This window comes from Dendropsophus ebraccatus, chromosome 8 (genome assembly GCF_027789765.1).
Source record: "Dendropsophus ebraccatus isolate aDenEbr1 chromosome 8, aDenEbr1.pat, whole genome shotgun sequence".
Taxonomy (NCBI): domain Eukaryota; kingdom Metazoa; phylum Chordata; class Amphibia; order Anura; family Hylidae; genus Dendropsophus; species Dendropsophus ebraccatus.
This window is the reverse complement of record NC_091461.1, coordinates 26,716,897-26,738,272: the sequence shown is the minus strand read 5'-3', so window position 1 is coordinate 26,738,272 and position 21,376 is coordinate 26,716,897. Positions and strand designations below refer to the sequence as shown.

The following is a 21,376-nucleotide window of genomic DNA, read 5'->3' as shown; positions in this document are numbered from 1 at the left end:
GTGTAATTGCAGGGTAGTAGTTAGGAAAAATTGGTGGGTGGAATATCAAGTGACTTACTGTACGCTGATGGCATATGGGTGTTTTTGTGCCATTGTTAGGGCAGATGAGCAGAAGTTTCCTTTGTAATATGTTGCCACAGAAATTCAGACTGCATAATATCGGAAAAATAAAAATTCTCGGAACGTATACTATTTGTGCTCTTTACGCAATGCAATTTTATAATCAGAATTTATTTTAACTATTAGTTGTGCGTTTTAGTAACCTGCTATCGCAATCTGCTTTCCCTTAGTGATTATTTAACAATGTAATTCTAGGGCATCTCTTAAAATTTTTGTAGGTTTGTTAATTGATAAAAAGTTGTATTTTATGAAAATTTATGCTCATGGCTTTGGAATTGGACAAGGTCTTAAAAAGTTGTCCAGGATAACTCTAAAAAAAACCCACATTGTTGTTCACGGTTTAAATCTAGTATTAGAGTCGAGTGAATCTTGAGCACGATTGGGTTCATCCTCATCCGAACCCGAGCATGCGGCATTTGATTACCGGTGGCTGCAGAAGTTAGATACAGCCCTAGGGAGTCTTGGAAAACCTATGGATGTATCCATGTTTTCCACGGAGGCTTAAGGCAGCGTCCAACTTCTGCAGCCACCAGTAATCAAATTCTGCATGAACCTGTGACTCTGAACATGCTCGAGATTCACTCAACACTAATGGTAAACTGAACCCATGGACAACAATGGTCAAGATTCGCTCATCTCTATCTAGTATGACTTGGTTGAATGTAATAGCTGACAGCCATCTTAACCCCCCCCATATGTGTGAACAACTGAATTGGCCAAATGATCCAATGTCTGAATGAAACAAAAAAAGTCAGACAATTGAAATCAAACATGGACGATTCTTCTCTCCCAATTTCATTTGTTGGGGGACAGTTAGTAGGCCTCCACATACATTGTACAGTCAGCCTGTCCCATTGTATTTTCACTGATGTGTATTACCCTTAGTGTGTATATTGTCCAGGTACCATCTGTTAAAGGTTTGTATCACCATCAACTCTGTCCATTGTTTTAGTCAATCTTATATTTACACGATATTAAAGGCTTTCTTCTCTATTTCTTTCTTTCCATAGATTTTTCCTAAAGTTTTTCCTCAAGTGTAATCAGAACTGCCTGAAGAATGCAGGGAATCCGAGAGATATGCGACGATTCCAGGTACTCTGATGGAGACAGCCTGGCACTGTGACTCTATGACAACTCTCTTGTTGAATGTTAACATAATGGCAGAATGTTTGGAAGGATAGATATCAATCTCCTTGTCCATTGGTATCAACCACCAAAATTAAATTTTCATGATTATTACAACAACCAATATGTTGTCCAGCAACCAATACATTGTCTATAGGGACCTATACACATTAGTTTTTGGCAAACGCTTGGCTGGCCAGCATCTACCTCTCTAGGTACACCATGCACATGTGTTATCAATGGGGAAATGGGAGTAAATTGCTGCCAGACACTTTTGGTGGTGGCTTGTCCACCCTGAAAACATTAGATGCTAGGTTGGTCTCGGTAGGTTCACTCACCATGAACCCAACATGTATGTCATTTCCTGATCTGTTAGCCTACACAGTCATTGGTTCACCGGCGTCGATGAATTTTTTGATTAGTCAACACAACTAGACATGAACCCCATTGGTTGATGCCAAATCCAGTTCCTAATCAAGGGAGGTATTTATTATGTGATTGACTTCTAGTAAAGTAGGAATTAGGGTCATTGTGCTCTTTCCTTTATGTTTCAATATGCAGTTCATTTGTTTTATGTATCATAGGTCAGATGATACACACATATCTACATGGTATGCCAAGTACTCGGATTATAGTACTTTCCAGGAATTCCTCTTGCTGTCATGAATTATGGAGCACATATGGGCTGTGGTGTTTTCATAGTTAGATCTGCCTCAAGTGTTCCTGGTGAGGCACACAAAAGAATAGAGGGTCTACTCAAGTAGAGCACCTGTAGATTGTTCTCCGAGATCATTAAGATCTTTTAGGAAGATTAGCCCCTTTAGTTCTCAATAAGCACCACTTAAAGGGTGTTTAGCAGGGAGATTGAGCCAACAAGAGTCTATTTACAATAAACAAAGGACAAATCTATAGAGCTGGGAAGTAGATCCAGAGCCCATTCCTTGTGATAAGAGAACAAACATATCTGTGCACTATAGAAGGACCGTAGTATTGTATATGGTCCATTGTCGTCCACACATCCATGTTACAATACTTACAGCCTCAAATACTATAATTGTACATTTAGATCCTTGCTGACTCCATTAGTTCTCATTTCACAATTTTTTATTAGTACCTATATTGTGTCACACTAGCCATAAAAATGTATACTGTACGTTACTTGCACCAGGAAAACATACTTGCCAACATTTGAAAATGCAAAATCGGGACATTAAAGTCTGCCCCTGGGACCAATCCAGAAATGAGACAGAACCCCTAAAGGTGCTCCTACATCTTCAATGACTGCCAGCCTAAAGATTCGGCCAACAGTTATTGTTCCTGTCAATCCCAACTGGCCAAATGTGTTCTCTATGTGGAGGGGTAAGACGCCACAAGACTGCTCTGCCTCAGGCTTATCCTTCGGAGGCTGGGAAAACTCACCATGACCAATCCTTCTTTTCACTACCATTATCTGTCGGTGGAGACTTCTGAGGCATCTCATACTGGTTGAACCCATTGCCAGTGGTAAGTTCAGCCGACTTTAGTATAAACTATACGGGTACCTTGAAAACAACATTTAAAGGCCCAATTTCAAGGCAAAATAGGGGCTCTTGGTAATCGTCAATTTTAAATTCTAAAATCATGTATGGATATGTTTTATAAGCCCCTATAGGTAGAAAAATATGTTGTTTAGGTAAGGAAGGTATGTCATAGGTTTACCATTAATATAACGTTAAAAACAATCTATTAAAAGTGACCCCTGGCCAACCCAACTGACAGCACACAATAAAATAGTGTTTACTCATAGCGGTTCCTACCATAAATCACTTTTATTGTTCATATCATGTATGGAGACGTCTGTTTTATGCTTTAGATTTTATTCCCTGTCTGTGTTTATATATATTACAGTTAGGACTTCTTAAAAAAAAACAAACAACAACCCTATTCTTCACAACACTTCAGTGAGCCTCCATTTCTCATAGTTCTCAGCTTCAAGTGCCATTGGTAATATTGATCCATGGGAGCCGAGCAGAAGGTCAAGCCTGGGATGACTAAAAGTCTCCTCTTTGTCTTCCTGATAACTGCGAGAAGCATCACTCAAAGGATGATTCTGTGGTCAATGCTGGGACTACTAGTTACCGAATGACAACACTGGATTCTTCCAGCTCATTTTCCTCGCCTTAATTTCCAATCGCATTAGGGAACCCAACATAATAAACCTATATTTAGCATCTGTGAGTCTGTATTACCGAGCTACCAACCCCATAGAGTTAATATGGAACAAACGTCTTTTTTTTTTTTTTTTTTCACTGAACTGTTATTTTCCCTTGGTGACTGACCTATATATAAATTGACACAGCAAAGACAGTCATGTTTTCTCCCTGCTTTTTTTTCTTTTTTTTCCCCTGCCCGTGTGTTTCATACAGTGTGGTGTGGAGGAGGACTGAAACGCGCTGTGCACTTTAGTATGGAAAGCAGGCATCTTGTATTTTGTACAGCATGTAATTCACTATAGCAACGCTGCACACACTCTCCTGACCTCTCTCACATCTTCAGCTTGACTTACAAAACTTGTTTTTTTTATTTATTTTTTAATTTCCTTTTGACTTTTAATTAGGTGCTTGTTCCAGACAAATTCCTCACCAGCAAAAAAAAACAGAAAAGAAATAAACAATATAAACGATTTCCTCACTAATTTGCCCTTGTCAAAATGCAATTCGCCATAAGGCAAACCTTTTGATGTGCGCATCTTCACAGCAAGTAGTTAGGCCGACCCTAGGTAGCATACTGTTATAATACAGTGCACTTTTTTTTCATCCAGACCAAATAATCAGATCTTCAGGATTATCAAACTGCATTCTTTTCAAAAACAGCGCCACACCTGTCCTCTGGTTGTTTGTGGTACTGCAACTAAAATCTATTCACTTCTATTGAAATTTCATGCACAAACTGAGGACATAGGTGGCGCTGTTTCCCGAAGAAAGCAGCTATGTTTTTCTAATTCTGGAATAGGAGTCTTATAATTGGTTTTATCTGCTAAGTTATTTGCATTTGTATTTTCTATAGCAAAATCTGACCTAATTTAATTTATTTACAAGTCTAACATTAGTGTATGTGCATTGTACATGACATATCGGTTGTAGTGTAATACCTGCTTCATTATGTAAAATAAGAGGTACAGCTATATGATAGCACAGACTATAAACCATTGTACTGTCTTTGTTCCCCTGGTACGCTTGCCGAATTGTTAGTGAGAGTGCACCACATATGGCACACTCCCTGATCCATATGGCTCTTTGTAGCTTATGTTTCCCCCTGACAAGGTAATCTTTAGTGACAGTTTTTTTTATATTGGTGAGAAAAACTTAAAATAAAGGAAACCTATTAATGAAGGGATCTTCACACAATCAGAACCATATTTACATCACACATATCAGTCTAATACCAACATTGTCCAAAGGTGAAAAAGAAAATACACTGTTATAGGGCCCAATTGCACATGTATACATTTGTAATAAATAGTATATTTGTATGGCCTTTCATAGTAGTAAAGTAATATTACAAGAACGAGACTATATAATATGTTCTGTAATATATCACTTGGCAATGTAATCTGTCAATTTTTTGTCTCCTTGGTACCCTCAGTAGTAGTGGGTGAAAACAGGAAGTTATTGATTTATACATGATGTTTTTTTAATCCCTTAAAACAATAAAAGAATATATTATGTTTACATGCCAAAAAGCAACATTCAGTTTGTCTCCTAAGTACCCTCAGTACTAGTGGGTGACTACAGGAAGTTGTAGTTTTATACATGAAAATCTATGTGGTCCTTTAAATAATAACAGACTAGATTATATTTACATGTGACCTTTCATAGGAATAAAGTAATATTGCAGGAATAAGACTATATAATATGTTCTGTAATATATATGATCTGTCAATCAAATGTTTGTCTCCTCGATACCCTCAGTACTAGTGGGTGACAACAGGAAGTTGTAGTTTTACACATGAAAATCTTTTTTGTCCTTTAAAATAATGACGGAATACATTATATTTTTATGCTAAAAACAACATTTAGATTTTATGTGTGTAGAAACATCATCACATGTATATCTAGAAGTATCGTAGTAAGATCCATGTTACCGTCTAATTCTAAACATCCACTGTTATTATTATATTTTGACTTGGCTGTGAAGGTTTCATTTAGACTCTCTGAAACCTGAACTATTGTAATCATTCCTGAGTTCTTATATTAACCTGCACTTGTTATCTGAGACCCCAAAGTCCATTCTGGAATTATGTCAACATGTGAAGCCATCTGCAGGCCTATAAGATATGCAATTCCCAGCCTAGTCTGATCCCAGCCATAGAACCATTTCCAGGATATATTGTTACATGAAGCCGGTCTAGGTGTTATTGGTTAACAAGGTTGTGATGTGTAAGTACGCTCCTGCCTTAAGTTGCTCTGCTGTGAAGCAGCTGGAGTATAAGAGGGCCCTATCCATCATTTCTTCTATGGCCGCACTCTGAACCTGAGCTGCAAGAATAGGACTCTTTCAGCCTAATATAAAGAAGGAAATTCCGTTGACATACCAGGGTCAATCACCATCCAAATGAACTTGAGAATGGATACTTTTCATGGGATGAAAACACTTTCGCTATTCATTTTCCATTCAAGCTTTTCATATGCAAAAACATCATTATTGCCTGGTAAATGTAATCATAGAATTGACAGATGTCTTCAGCCTAATAGAAAGGCTTCAGATTAATTTTTGATGGGTAAAATGTTTTGATTTGTAACAGTATTTTTTATTTTTTTTTCTACACGTGCATAAAAAGGAGTTTTTGAACATTTCCGCAGCCGACGAGAACACAGGCCTAGTATCGGACTCATTATAAAAATAGCCGAATATAGAGAGAGACTGTTCATCAAATATGTGATGGTTTTACTGTATGATAAATATACTAATGTATTCATATAAAAATCTGATGACTTTGTAGTGTGCCACATGAAAGGGGTCTAAGGGGCCACATGTGAAGGATCAAAATAGGGTCTCTGTGCTGGTGCTACTTCATTCCATCATCTCCACTTTCTGGGACAATAAGGTTTTGTTTTGGGGGTCCTTGGCAAAGAGTTAACCACAGACAGTAGGAAAGGGCAAAATGGCTTAGAGACAAGGCCTTGTTTCCCTTCTACCTGCTTTTCATAAGTTTACCACCCTGTGGAGTCATACAAAGGTTCTTGCCACCTAATAGTGAAGATGGTAAGAAGAACTAGGACTGGGCCTCCTCTTTCCAAGGACCCCATAGCAGCCTTGGTTTTTTTACTCTACAAAAGGTTCTCCTATATGTTAAAGTTGGAACTCAGAGACAAAGAGCTATGGGATCAACTCAAGCCCTATACCAATCATGGTGGTTGACTTTGATTCATGTACAGCCTACTCTAGCACTATAAAATTAATCGATACCCAGTGATATTGTATCATGGGTATGTAACATAGTAAAATTATACTTCTTTATTCAGGCCGGCATAGTCATGGCCATTGGTATTAATTCTTTTTAGAATTTTTTTACCAAATTAGGTCGGAAAATTTGCGTCGGACATTTGCCTGTCTAGTAAATGGTTTGCTCAATAGCATGCTATCTTCTTTTCTTTATTTTTCAGGTCGTTGTATCAACAACAGTCAATGTGGATGGTCACGTGTTGGCCGTCTCAGACAACATGTTTGTACACAACAACTCCAAACATGGAAGGCGGGCCCGCCGCCTTGACCCCTCAGAAGGTACGGCTCCTTCTTATCTGGAAAATGGTAGGCACACATTTACATGTCCTTTTTTTCCTTTGCAATGCTTTTTTTTTTTATACATCAAACTTTATTTTGACTACACAAAGTTGCATCTATTTTTCCACCTCAATTCATTGATCAACAGACAGACGGAGAATTCACCCTTATTAGCTCAACGAAGATCCGACATGGGGAAAACAAAAAAAAAAGGAATCCGAATTTTCTAACAATCATTTTAATCCATTTTCCTTTCAGCTCAAAGTTTTTACCATTTGCCGCCAATCTTATTATTTTTCAAGCATTTTTTTTTTGTTCATGGTTTGGCTTTTTTTTGCAGTTTGATTTTATTTGATATTATTTTTGTTGCTGGTCACGGACATGAGGTACATTCCTAAGTTCATGTGAGCATTTGCAAATGGTTTTGGAAACATATTACCAAATCTCGAAGGAATTTACGATGAGGTCAACTTCCTGTCACTGGGTCTTGCAGATGGGAAACTGCAGAGATTCATTGCAAAAAAAAAAAAAATCATAATAATATTAACTTATGCATGTTAAATAAACTGATGCATGGGAAAAACATCTATAGATAGTGGGGTTACGACATGACATATTAAAGCGATGAAAAGCCATACAAAGGGAGGATTTGCATACGACATAGGAGATGAAATAGCTCCGATTGTTAAGTGTAACGTGATGATTTAGATATCAGAATAAGAGCACAATTTACAATCTGCTGTGCTGCTCAAAAATAAACTGATTTGTTTTTCTGCAATAATGACTAAGGTAAAAGAGAACAAAATATAATAATTAGAGGTTGCCCTGAGCCCAAGAGTCATTATAGCATATGACGTATTGTTTATCCCTTTCATATGTACTGAAGATAGGTGTATGTTTTGCCTAGCAACCAGCACTAATGAGGTTCACAATTAAGAAGGTTGGATCCTCTCTCCTACTCGTCTCCTTCCCCAGGGAGACAGAACTGGCAACATTATAGGTTCAAGTTAGCAAGCTCAGCCCTGTGGTGCTAGATTTTGGTAGAGGTCCAAGCTCTTCCTCCTCTCTAATGAGCTATTATGATGTTAGCAAAACACAAGTATTTATTTTTGTAAGCTGTACAAAAACTATCTGACTGTAAGCAGAAATTGATTTGTGTTTTGTAAAATAAAGAGAATTTATTTTCACGTCTATTGTTTGGCAAGCAAAAAATTTTTAAAAATTGGATCGTCCCAAAGAGTAGATTCTTCTATCTTCTTCACTGCTGTACAGATCTTTGCACAGAACAATAGGCTGAACAAGGGGGAGGGGGGGGGGGGGGGGGGGGAGACTTCCAAAGAAGACAAGTTTTCAAAGGTTGAAAAATATGATTACATTGTAAATTTAAAAAATGTAAATTACCCAATGAAATTAAAATAAATACGGAAAATTAAGTAATTATTTCCGTATAGGACATTCTAAGCGAGGGTCGATCTGTTTAAAAAGAATTTTGTAGAAAAGTTTTATTATGACTTTGTCGTGTGTGCTCATCTAAAAGAATGCTAATTATATTAATAATAATAATAATAATAATAATAATAATAATAATAATAATAATATGTACATGCATGAATCGTCCCCCTGCTAACACCTCATTATCCAATAATCTAATGTTCACCAGCAGCATATATACACTCAACCAAGACCATTTCCAAGTAAACTAATTCCCCCTGCTGTTCCAATGGACGTCTGCCATGGAATATCTTCTGTCCTTGCAAAGCATGGCAAATTATTGCAACGGTGGAAATGAAGCAAGAAAAAAAAAAAAAAAAATTTATAAAAAAAGAGGAAAATTTCATATTTCACAATGTTATTTTCTTCTTGCTTGTCACTTTTTTTTAAATAGAAATCACGTACTTATAGTATGAACCTTAAGGAACTTCTATCACAGCACCACCAGGCCTGCAGCACAGAACTGATTTGCATGCCAAGTACTTGTAATGCAGTTAGGTTTATGCAATAATGACAACTGAATCCAGGCTGCAGGGTTTTAGTGAGTTAAAGAGAACAGATGGCCCTAAGAGAGGTAAAAGGTATAATCCTATCAGCTGGAGTATCAGCCAGCCATCTGGACATCCTAAGCACAATTACAAGACATTTTAGCAGGCAGAACAAAGGAGTCTTCATGAGGCAAGATTAGGCCTGTTTGAGTGTCTCAATATTGTGAATTCAGAAAAAGGTGACAAATTCTGTGATATTACTCCAGAGACTTGGCTGATTAATCAAAACTGCTATAATGAAGATGTTTACTAATAAAATACTTGATCGAGACAAAAAAGTCGAGAAAACGCAGATTTTGCAAAAACTACTGAAACAGTTTTTTTTAATTTACCGACTCTGTTGACGTAGCGATATTTAGAAAAAATAAGTAGTTAATAAGCATAAAATGGGGGGGGGGGGGGGGCTTTTGTATGTCAAAGCTACTCCCTTAATCATAGCAAAAAAAAAAAAAACATGTCGGTAATGGGTATTTTTGAGTTTCAATGATATAGTTGTGGTATTCTGCGCAAGAGGTTGAGATAAGTTAGGATCAGGCTCCATGTGTGTGGGTTGTGCTTTCAACACTCTAACACAGAGCCCTGGGATATGAACGCCTTGCCTTTTTTTTTCTTCCTCCCACTGCTCGGTTTGTATCCTCTGTTTAAGTGTATTGTGCACGTATATCATTAGATCTCTAACACTGTCTGTGTAATTCATTTTGCTATGGTTCCCATAGAACACATGTTCCTCCTCTATATGTGCATTGAAATGTATGCAAATACAAGCAGGAGGGAGGACGGCTATCGGAATATCCCGAGCCAGCTTCTGTTTCTTTTCCCACTCACAGCCACTAGAACTTCCTAGACAATCTGTGTTTTCAGTGAGTCCCAGCTGCCAGATAGAAACCTCTTGTGTCTGCAATAGATTTGAGGTTTTTTTTTCTCCCATCCTTTCTTTCCTACCTCCAAAGTAAATTTGTTTACTGTAATTTTTTTTTTCTTTTTTTCGGAGAATTATTTGCCATAATTGGCTGTGCTGATGAAGGTCACTCCCTGTGAGGAGACTTGTCAGTCTTTAGAGATCTGATCCTTTTCAAATGCTCTCCATGCAATTAAGAAAAGCAAATGTCATTCGGAAGCTTCAGAAATGAAAATTTGTATGAACTTATTAGCATGAAGTCAACAGCGCTAGTTAAGGGCAGGTTCTCAGTGTGTGCTCTGTTCCTCTGTTGCAGAGGGATATGCACATAGAATAAGCAAATATAACCTCCATTGGTCGAACGTCAAAGCAAACAAAGGAAGGTGGCATGTCTAGAGTGCTCTAAACAACAATAGCTAGTGGTGATTAGCCATAGTGTTAGTTAGGACCAGAACCAACATCCAACCCTTGTGCACGTGTTTGCTTTCAAGACACCTGGGCCTTGTTACTTGGCTCGAGGACCTATTATACAAAGCTATCGTGTAACCCTTGTAAAAATGTCAAAAAGCCTCCAAGAACGTCTACTCAACGTAGACGATGGCATTGATTCTTGATTCAACGTCCTTAAACCTAGACCCGTTAGCCCAATCCTATCAACCGAGACAGAGCATCCATTGCAGCAGATGTCAACAAGTATAGGAAGGACAACCAAAAAAGAGCATTTGTATTGTCAAGAGGACAATCAATAATACAGTACTGTCAAACCAACCCCTGCAGGTGAGATATCGAGGAAGGGAATTTACTTGTAATAGGGAAAGTGTATATCTTAGGATCTGCTCCTTTGCATGAAAGTCAGCATACAAAAGACCATCAAAGCTGGTAAAAAAGGTCTGTCAACACCGTGTAAAAGAAAGGCTGATCAAAGTGAAGAACAAAGCCATTCTCACAGAGGCTGAGCAGCCTTCAGCCCCAGCCTCGCCACAGTTTTACTGGCTGCTGTGAGCCTGGAGTGACTAGTGCTGCTTTAGCTGCTTACCCCACCAGAGCATTGTAATAACTCATGCAAATGTGAGGACTCTAGAGACAAAGAGAGGTCAAGTAAATGGCCCAGGGATTCATGTCGACAAACAATATTAGATGTAAAATGTGTACCTTTGACAGAAGTATTAATATAGCGCTTTTGATTTTTTTTTTTGTGCATGAAAACTGAAAACTAGTAATTATAGAGTAGAGCAGGAAAATTAAGTTCTGAACCAAAGGCAAAGATCGCTGATGGGGAAAATAAAAAAAATAAAAAATCCACCCAACCCAATTAACTGCTTATAAAGAATCAGAATTCTGAACATTTGCTGTTCCATTTCATTCAACAAGCCTGTGATTGACTGTGCTTAGATCTGTACAGTAAAGCAGATAAATCGACATGCCACATGCACGCGGCGCTTAATCATTTGTAATAGCCATATTTGCTTTGACACGTAATTTGCCGTATTAAGCCATTTTTCTTACTCACTGGCAATCTACTTGGCCTTTGCTTTATAAAACATGTAACAGTTTCCTTTAAATACATTTCCATGCTGATGTATGACTGCTCTTTTATTTATTTTATGGATGCCTTGTGCAAAAGGAAAAAAAAAATCATGCATTTGTTTTTGCTCTTTTTTTATTTTCGATTTTTTTTCATCTTTTTTTTGTCATTTGGCATTGAGGTACGGTCTAAGTGAAATAAGCAAAACTAATGTTTCTCTTTCTTTTTTTTTTTTTCTCTCTCTCTTCACCCCCCCCCACCTCTATTTTACCAACCCACCCCTTCCCTCTGTGCAAGTAGCTACACCATGCATAAAAGCGATCAGTCCAAGCGAAGGCTGGACCACTGGAGGAGCTACCGTCATCATTATTGGAGATAATTTCTTTGATGGTTTACAAGTGGTATTTGGAACGATGCTGGTGTGGAGCGAGGTAAGACATGTGAATCAGCAGGCTTTTGAACTGTAGCGTGTATCCACCAACGAGATGTCAATAGTCAATTGACAAGTGGTATCAAGAGGCTTTATTTCAAACTATCTTTTTATCCATGAATTCACAAGTGGTAGTGGAGCTCGGACACACAACCGAGGCACGTCTAGGCCCCCTAGTGGAACGCTACAACAGGCCTTTGAGCACAATTGGCCAATTAGTGTTAAAAATTACTAGGAGCAGGCATTGGTGTTGCCATATGGAGGCAATTTTCATATGAATCATGCCCTGTGGCCTTTCCTGCAAACCCAATTCAGGGATAACTTGCAGACTATTTTGCTCCCCCTCCTTCCCCTAGCAAATCTTTAGCTTGGTTTGGTCTACAGTCTGTCGTGAGTTTATTTTAAAAACGATAATGTCAATTAAAATTTATATACAAGCGTAGCAGAACTGAATGTGTTAATGTAGCAAAACCGAATTGGTAATTATTGCAAAGACTCAACCTTATATAACACTATCTATTGCATTGAAATTCACATACTATCTTACAAATCTGCATCCCTTGTAAGTGAATGAGATTTTTGGAACCCCTTTTCATCTATGAAGGAAGATTTTTGCTGCAGAAATAGAAATTGAGAATAGGAATAAGTTGTGTGTTAGTTAACGCTACACATCAGTGGCAGAAATATAAGCATCATAGTCGAATCTCTTCTGCGGAAATACAGGTTAGATTTTATTCTGATACATAGCAGGACTCCACCTGGAGAAACCAAGGGTTCAGTTGGCCGTACATTATCGATAGCCTTAGCTCTGCTGTCCGATATCTCTATAATTTCCCCCATACACTAATCAAATGGGAACGGAGATAGCCACAGTAGTTGTGTCCCCAAAACCCATGTTAAAATCCAACAAGCTCAACAGCTTGCATTGGGGGAAAGTCAGGAGTACCCCATACACAACACATAGTCAACTTATTGCGCTAAACTTTAACCTAATGTGTATGACCAGCCTCAAAGTGTCACTGTCACTTCACAAAACTTTTGACACGTCATAAAGACATGTCAAAAGTTATGATCGGTCCGGGTCAGAGTGTTCAGACCCACACCGATCAGAAGATGGAGCCGGGAGAAGACACGCTGCAGTGCGACCTCTCACTGCTCGGAGTCACGTGATTAGTCGGGCTCCATAGAGCTCCATTATAAGTCCAACTGATCACGTGGCTCTGATCACGGGAGAGGACGCGCTGCTCATCTCCTGATCAGTACGGGTCTGTACACTCAGACACAGACCGGTCAAAACGTTTGGCGCATCTATATAACATGTCAGAAGTTTTGTAAAGTGACGGTGACACTTTAAGGTCCCCATATACTTTATACTAACGCCAACCAAGCCAAGCCTGCCACTGACAGAGGGTTCATCCATAAGTATAAAGGGGCCCCTTGAGTCTCTATCAACACACCATGATAAGGGTGATGGATCAATGGATTTTCAAAGTCTGACCCTATTGTTCTAGGAGGTATAAGCTGGAGCCAGAGCTATCCGACTGTGGCCTAACCTCCCCATAGGGAACAGATGAACCCATGTGTATAGGGAGTATGGGAGAGATAACTGTTTGCCGAAATTTTTTTAGATAGCATATCTGTGGTCGAAATCCACACATGGCCAAATTCCAAGAGACAGTATATCCAATTAAAGTATCTTGGTAGCCCACAGAGCTAACGAAAATCAAACATGCGACAATTGTACATGAATGTAAGATGTATTAGTCGTTAAGACTTTCTTTTTCCTCTTATTCCCTTTTAGCTAATTACACCCCATGCCATTAGAGTCCAGACGCCACCAAGACACATTCCCGGCGTTGTCGAAGTCACACTTTCCTACAAATCCAAGCAATTCTGTAAAGGTGCCCCCGGAAGATTTGTTTATACTGGTAAGTTCCCATATTTTTACCCCCCCCCATCTATCCTCTAAGCGTTGCACAGTTGTGATGAAATGTTGTGTAGTCGCAAAATCAAATGAATCCCTGTTTGCCGCTAATAATATTTTTCCTGACGGGGCTGCGACCTCTGAGTTTTCAGAGCAAGAAAATGACGTGGTGCTTTTAAATAGGGGAGGGATGTTGTATTGTGAGCATCTGGTTCCTATCACAGTATATTGTGTTCTCAGCCACAGTAACATTTAACCTTCTCAGTATGAGACGTACCATAGGGCAACAAGGCCTCCAGATAATGAAAGGGGAGAGCGGTGTGATAACCAGGCGCTTTATAAAGTACTTAAATCTGAAGTGCTCAGTAAATAGAAGGGAGAATAAGGTCCTCTTTATTTTTCGAGGTTCTTACAGTAACAAATACTGACGGCACAGTTTCTCATTATGCTAAGAAAGGACAAACCCCAGACTATCCGTTCTGTATTGCCTGCTCCATTCAACAATTATAAAGATACAATTACCTTGGGAGAATGTGGCAGTTCAGTTGATTAGCACGGTGAATTAAAAGAGTGAGTCACAAATGACATGTCCAGCTATTTTCTACAGGTCCTTTGTATTCCCAGTGCACCTCACCCTGTTGTAAGAAGGTCAAAAATTAGAGAGAGAGATAACAGTTTCCAAGCAGCTTGCACTTAAAGAGAAGAATTAACAATCATTCTGTATGTAATTGCCAGTTAATAGTATATTGCCTTCTAGATTGAAGCGCATAAGTGGCGATATACTGGTCCTAAGTAACATTGTATCAGTCTTCTCCTTTACTAATCGCGCTGCGGGGGAAGGGAGGGGGTGATAATTTATTTTTTATTTAAGCTGGAATAGATTTATTAGTAATATAGGGAACGTTATTTACAATGTATAAATCGGTGGGACGTTCTGGATTCTGCTTGAACTCAATGATTGACGCTAGAAGCAAACTTGTAAGGAGTTTTCGGCACTTATTTAGCAGGCTATCACTCAGCAAAATGAAACATGCCGAGAAACGCATTCAGTGCATACCCTAGTGTTTTTAACGGGGATCTGAGACGCAGATGGATTTTTGGGCGTGTTTTTCGAACGTGCTGGAATCGGTGACATGTCACGAGGCTGGATTCGTATGGGGGTAATATGTCTGGATTTTTGTGTCTGTATAACACCTGGAGGCCCCAGTCTGATGGCTGGTCTGATGACCAAAACTTTCAGCTGCCCTTTTGCGTCATTAGAGCTTTGGTTGCCGGTCTATGGTTACCGGACTTGCCGATTTGTTTCCCTTATTCCCAATCTGTTTTTTGGTTGGCACTTTAACAACTCACACTGTATAACAATGGCTCCCATTGTCAACCCAAGTCTCTGCCAATGGCCCAGTGATTTGTCTAATAGGAGCTATTACTCAACACCACATGCAGTAGATTCCTCTTATACTTCATGTGGCTATTCCCATACCCTGCCAAACTTACTTTTTTCACTACTCTGTATGCCCTACTATTGGCCCGTCCTTATGAAGCAACATTGCAGTAATCTGCACCATTTCACAACCAGCAGCAACAATGTCAAGCCCAGCATGTGTCTATGCGTCGATTCCAGACATCTACAAACTGTCTACCAGGACAGTTACACTGGCCTCCCATCTAAGTACAATACTACACTTTGTTATGTAGAGTATGTATAAAGTGCATGGCCAGCCTTGGCTGAACATATTGGAGGAGATTTATCAAACATGGTGTAAAGTAGAATTGGCCCAGTTGCCCCTAGCAACCAATCAGATTCCACCTTTAATTTTTCAAAGAATCTGTGAGGAATGAAAAGTGGAATCTGATTGGTTGCTAGGGGCAACTGAGACAGTTCTACTTTACACCAGTTCGAAAAATCTCCCCCATCTTTTTTTTCAAGTAAATCCCACTTTCGTTCTGTAGGAGCCCAGTGCTGTAAATAGAGACCCTGTCTGTACTGGTTTTACCTACACAATCGAACAATGGTCAGGACTGGTTGTGATCCTGAGGGGGTGGAATAGAATTTTCTGCACCTTATTTCACATTGTCTAAAGATGCCCATACTCTTTACTCGGCTGACAGAATAAAGTGTATGGGGGCCTCCTGTCTCCACTGACAGATGATGTTGGTGGAGAGAAGAAATGGATTTGATGGATTTTTACTGCCCAACCCTTTTCTTTTTGTTGGGATAAACCAGCACTAGAGTAGCCTGGCTGTGGCTTATGCCTCCCCTCCCCATAGAGTATACATAAGCATTTGGCAATGTTGAACGTTCCTAGACCAGCATCTAAAAATTGTGTTTCCTTTCATCAAGTTTTTACAATTTCTTGGGCGACAACCAAGATGGCCGCATTATACCTCCCAAGGGTCATTGTCCAACTTTTAAGGACTCGATTATAAAAACCAGTTAGTCAGTGAATCCCTATGCTTCTATATTGCTTCATAACCCTCCATGAATGCTATATAAAAAGCCCAGCAGGAGATTCACATACTGGATCCACCCAGCTTTACTGGAACCGATAAAATGAAGACTTTTTATTTCTCAGCTCTATGTGGTCTGTATGCCCTGCAGAATGCTTACATTTCACTTTCAGTAATAGCTCCTCTGGTAACATATGTATTTGATTTCTGGCCTGTAACACATGACACAGTTTATCTCCTATTCCACTTGAGAAACATGAGAAGTGGCCGCTTTAGTGATCTTTTGTATGCATTCAAATGTGATTCTATCACTGACACCGCCACACAGTTTGGAGTCAATAGTCCTTCCCATCACAGGCAAGACAAACTAGCTGTCTCATAGGTCAGCGCACTTTAAACAAATAACTTGTATTCGCCGAGCAAATGACTGCTAATTACCGCCCACAAATCATAGGATTTTATTCCATCATAATTCACAGCTACTTCATTTGTTCAAACTCCACTTACTGCACGCTCTGCCTCCTGCACACTGTAGCTTCAGCAGAACTCTGCGGCTCCGGGATGGGTTCTGGGGGACATTTGGGTATAGAAAATAAACAGAACACATAAGTATATGAGTACGTACGCCTGGTTAGCCAAATGAAACAAGATCCTTTAATTTGGCATCCCTTACCACTAAATCTATTAGTCTATTAATTGGTTATATTAAAGAACTGACTAAAAATCGAGAGAACTGAGGGAGCAATGACTGATGGATGCAAAACTGTATCAGGAGCAGTTATTTAAAGTGGAAAGCCTACTAAGCCAATCAGTGGCTAAAGTGGGACTACTGTGGCTGAGTATGGAATTCCTCATGCCAATGTGAGAAGGGCTGCCCAGTTGGGTCAGGTCACCATTGAAAGGGTGGCTGTGAAGGACCAAGGAAGGTAAGTATAGGATTTTTTTCTTTTTACCTCCATTCTGAGTACAATTATACCAAAAAAGTACTCAATTCTTCTTTAACTCTAAAGCTTACATTAGGGTATGTTCCATATTTTTACGTGCAGTTTTTCAACCAAAAGTCAAGAAATACAAATAGTTAAATAAGTATACGTCTGTAGGTACAGTGAGTGGTGATTTTGTTTTTGGCTTTGGCCTTTAGGGCAACTGTTCAACCCCCCAAAACTGCTGATTAGGGAGGCAAAATCAATCAGCCGTTGTAAAGAGGTCACAATGTGGGTCAGTGACCCCTTTCAGATATGATCCTATTACACAGAACAATGTTTGGTCTAAAGAGACCAATATTGCCCAGTGTAATAGGGACAGAGATCACAATTTTACCTTACTTACCAATAATGGTCCATCGGCCGCACATCTACCCATGTTATGAGGGATTTGCAACTGATGGCTGATTAAAGCAAAGGGTCACACAAACAAGTTAGCAATCTCATGCAACCCTGGCCACACAATCACTGAGCTGTGTAATAGGCTGTGTGAATGAACGCCAATCAGCAAGATTGGTGCTTGTTTACTAAGCAGCTCGACCCATGTAATCTGGCCTTAAATCATACAACAGGGAAGTATGGTTTTAGATAGAATGAGTTAAACCCCTATTTCCTTGAGTCGGGAAAGGAAAGGGGATAAGGTCAGTGGGTCCAATAGTTATGGAGTCTAAATCAATATATCCAAGTGGCTGTCTTGAAAGTGATAACAAATAATTCCCATTGCAATAGATGGAACCTCAATGACTGGCATATAATATTTTTAGCTCCCCAACTACAAAAGTGTATGTTTTGTATTAAAAAGTTCTTTTTGCTCTAGTCATCCGCTAGTTAATCTTTCAGCTCACTCCTATGTAAGCGACAGCTTTAAATATCATTGAGCTCCCCCAGAGTTGCTGTCCCGAGCACGTTGTCTGGCCGAGATTTGTGTTTTGTAATTATAGCTCGGCGGCATTATTTTCTAGATCTCTAGTATTATGTGTGTCCTGCAATGTCTTTTGTTGTGAACCTGACCGGTCTGCAGCTGTTCTTTGCTGTTTCTCTATTGGCAACACATTGATCAAGCTGACAATGGTATATTACTTGTCTGCATGAAATATTAAATGAATTGGTGCCCTTTCGTTTGTTGCCTTTTAACCAAACATCTCCAAAAAGGGCACCGGGGACAATTTAAAATACCAATAACTATGTTTCTACCCATATGCAAAAACAATTTGCCGTGAGTGATTTGTGGTGTAAGGTAAGCGGCTCGATACAAATGGATAGATTGACTTTTTTTATTTTCTTGATATTTTTGTCCTTGTTTTTCCCCAGTACTATGCCTCAGAGGAGGTCTGAGGAATAAGACATAGCATTCGTGCTATTGCACAAGCAGACTATTTGTCCTAATCAGTGACACGCATTTACTAGAATTGCTTAAAATGAACTATACCTCATAAAGAAATCGCACATTTACAGTGTCCCATTCATCATCAGAAAATTGAGGGCCGGTAAACTTTTCTGTTCCTCCGGCGGGATCGTAGACATGCATCAAAATGTTAAAAAATGATTGGTGAGAGGGAACTGTCTGCCATTTATCAAGGAAAGGAAACATTATTTGCTAATTTTCCAAGCTAGTCGGTGACAGGGTGCTTCGTCTTTGAACCCATAGTGACCAACATAGCCTTTTTGTTATTAGTACAAGTCAAGCGCTTTTTGGCTGTTGCTAACAAGACACATTTGTCTATCACGCTTTTTTTTTTATTATTTCCCTGACTGTGTGGTTGCTGTGACCAAGAATCTCTCTATTTCACGATAGTAGGCTGTATTTTTATATCCCTTCAACTTTTGGTAACTCCGGACCACTGATAAATCAACTACTTTCGGAGTCAAGGTGAAGGTATCGACTCGGCTACTCCAAAACTGACATAATGTAGACAGTCATTTGTCTTAAAATAAGGACAAAGAGGTCATTGGTGCTCCAATCAATATGTGCTCGGATTATTTTGGGATCAAATATCTATATCTCGTATTTGTTCTTGTAAATTAACAAAGTTTGATGGATCTGGAAGTAAAAAAAAAATGGAATTTTTAGAATAGCATCTATTTTTATGGAGGTCAACGTTGAGCATTAATTTTCTTAGGTTTCGTCAGGTTGGATGAGGTCTATGAGGTTCCATAAGGTAGCTATGAAGGGACTTAAGGGTCCTTTCACTATAAACAATCTTCGGCCAAAGCCGCAAATGAGTGCCGATCGTTTGTAGCGCGTTTATCAGGCACAATGAATCAAGCAGTCGGGCCACATGAACAATCACTTTGAGGCCATTTAAATGTATTGCAATTGGCTGCACATCCCCTGTTCACACAGGAAGACGTGTGGCCAACAGCAATATTTTTTTCTTTAGTACAAAAGATATGATCATTGGAGGATCAGGCGTTTTCCAGCTCCTCGGCTGATCGCTGCCACTTTTACATGGGCCAATTATTGTCTGATAGAGCATTTCTAGCAACGCTCCTGCCCGATAATCGGCCTGTGTAAGAAAGCCTTTTGCCTCTTTGTGCTGTCAAGAAACTGTTTAGGCTATGAACCCCCTTTATTAACGCTATTAAATTATTACTGATGTTGTATAGAAGTTTGAGTATTTAAATTGGAATAAGGTATGTAGAACCAGATCTAGTCCTTAACGGATCATCTTGTCCTCTTACAGAGAGGTTTCCATAGACGTAGTCACTAGGAAGGTTTAAGGTTCTTTGATGAAGGGTCAGATGTTAAGTCAAGAATATTTCATATATGTATTCTGTTTCTGTTGGAGTGGTCAACATCATACTAGAGTTCCTAGTAATTGCTAGACCCCATTAACAAGGTCTACTTAGCAACCTTCCTGTGAAGCATAGGTTATATTTACATGGTTCTTCAAGGGATCCTTGTAATTCGAATGACAGTAAATTACATTTAGTGCTACCACTAGTCTTATTCCTAGCTAGTCTCAGCTCTTTGTGTTGAGTATCTGTTGTTCAGCTCTGTTATAATCTGACATTAGCATCTGTTTCAGATATTGTATTACATGTTGCCAAAAGGCACGGTGTTCACTGCAAAGTCAGTGCAACTGATAGCCGGTTTTATTACTTGGTGTTCCGTACCTGCGGGGCTGGGATTGGTAGATACACTAGCACCATAATAAGCTATAAATGAACATCATGTGTCCGAAGTGTAAACATAATTGTTTGAGCACAATACAATAGCCATCCACCAGGAAATTCCTTTGTGTAACAGGAAAATCGAGCAGTTACCGTTTTTTTTTCTTTACTTAGTGTCACATGACATTTCCATGATTTAGTGATTGTCCCTTTCAATGATATAACTGTCCTGTGCATCAGGTCCACATCCAGCCATTTCTACCAGAAACACTTAAGGCTTTCCAGTCGGTTTTTATTCAGCTTCCAGTTGCAGTCATTCATATAAAAGTGTGTGTACACCAAGTCTTCAGAAGCTTAGGTTCCACTTCTTCCAGCATCACTCAAGTTGACCATGACAGGAGAAGTTCTCGGGCCAAATGTCAATCACTCTTTGGCAGTGCATTTATTTATTTTTGCAGCTCCACAAGTTAGCGGATTATAGGTTGCTGCTTTAAGCTAGGCTCAGACACAACGTTTCCATTTCTTATTCCTAGCAAGTTTTTTATTTTATTTGCAAAAGACATTGTAACCTATGAGGTCAATGTACGCATACATTGATATTTTGCTATCGTTATATCCATTTGCAACTCTAAAGATGCATGGCTGAATCCATGTTTTCCAGGACTCCCTAGGGCTGCATCCAACTTTTTCAGCCACCAGTAAGTTCAGGTTCAGATGAACCTGAACATGCTCGAGGTTTGCTTATCTCTAGTAAGGGGCCTTTTTAATGTCTGATGTGTAAGTTGAAGTAAGTTGATAATTGAACAATTTTAAATGACTGATCATCTGATGAACAATCATTTCCCCAACCCGCCCTATGGGTATATTCACACTGAGCAAAATCGCCAAAATACATGTCAATTCTGTGAGAAGAGAGCCCTCCCAAAGACAGACTGTTTGACGCTGAGGCAGGCGGAATTCCGCCGATTTTGCTCAGTGTGAACACACCCTTATTGGCTATTACCTTT

The 21,376-nt window shown here is 39.3% G+C and overlaps 1 protein-coding gene across 10 annotated transcripts in view; it reads left to right on the top strand.

Moving 5' to 3' along the window:
- Positions 1-21,376, top strand: part of EBF3 (EBF transcription factor 3) — a 135,172-nt gene that overhangs the window by 85,615 nt on the left and 28,181 nt on the right. For 6 of the 10 annotated variants that reach the window (XM_069980062.1, XM_069980059.1, XM_069980053.1 and 3 more), the window contains exons 7-10: positions 1,131-1,212; positions 6,891-7,035; positions 11,771-11,901; positions 13,702-13,828. In XM_069980062.1, the coding sequence (XP_069836163.1) occupies positions 1,131-1,212; positions 6,891-7,035; positions 11,771-11,901; positions 13,702-13,828 (485 nt within the window). The remainder of the gene's footprint in view (positions 1-1,130; positions 1,213-6,890; positions 7,036-11,770; positions 11,902-13,701; positions 13,829-21,376) is intronic. The other 4 variants (XM_069980060.1, XM_069980057.1, XM_069980058.1 and 1 more) reach the window with 1 other exon arrangement.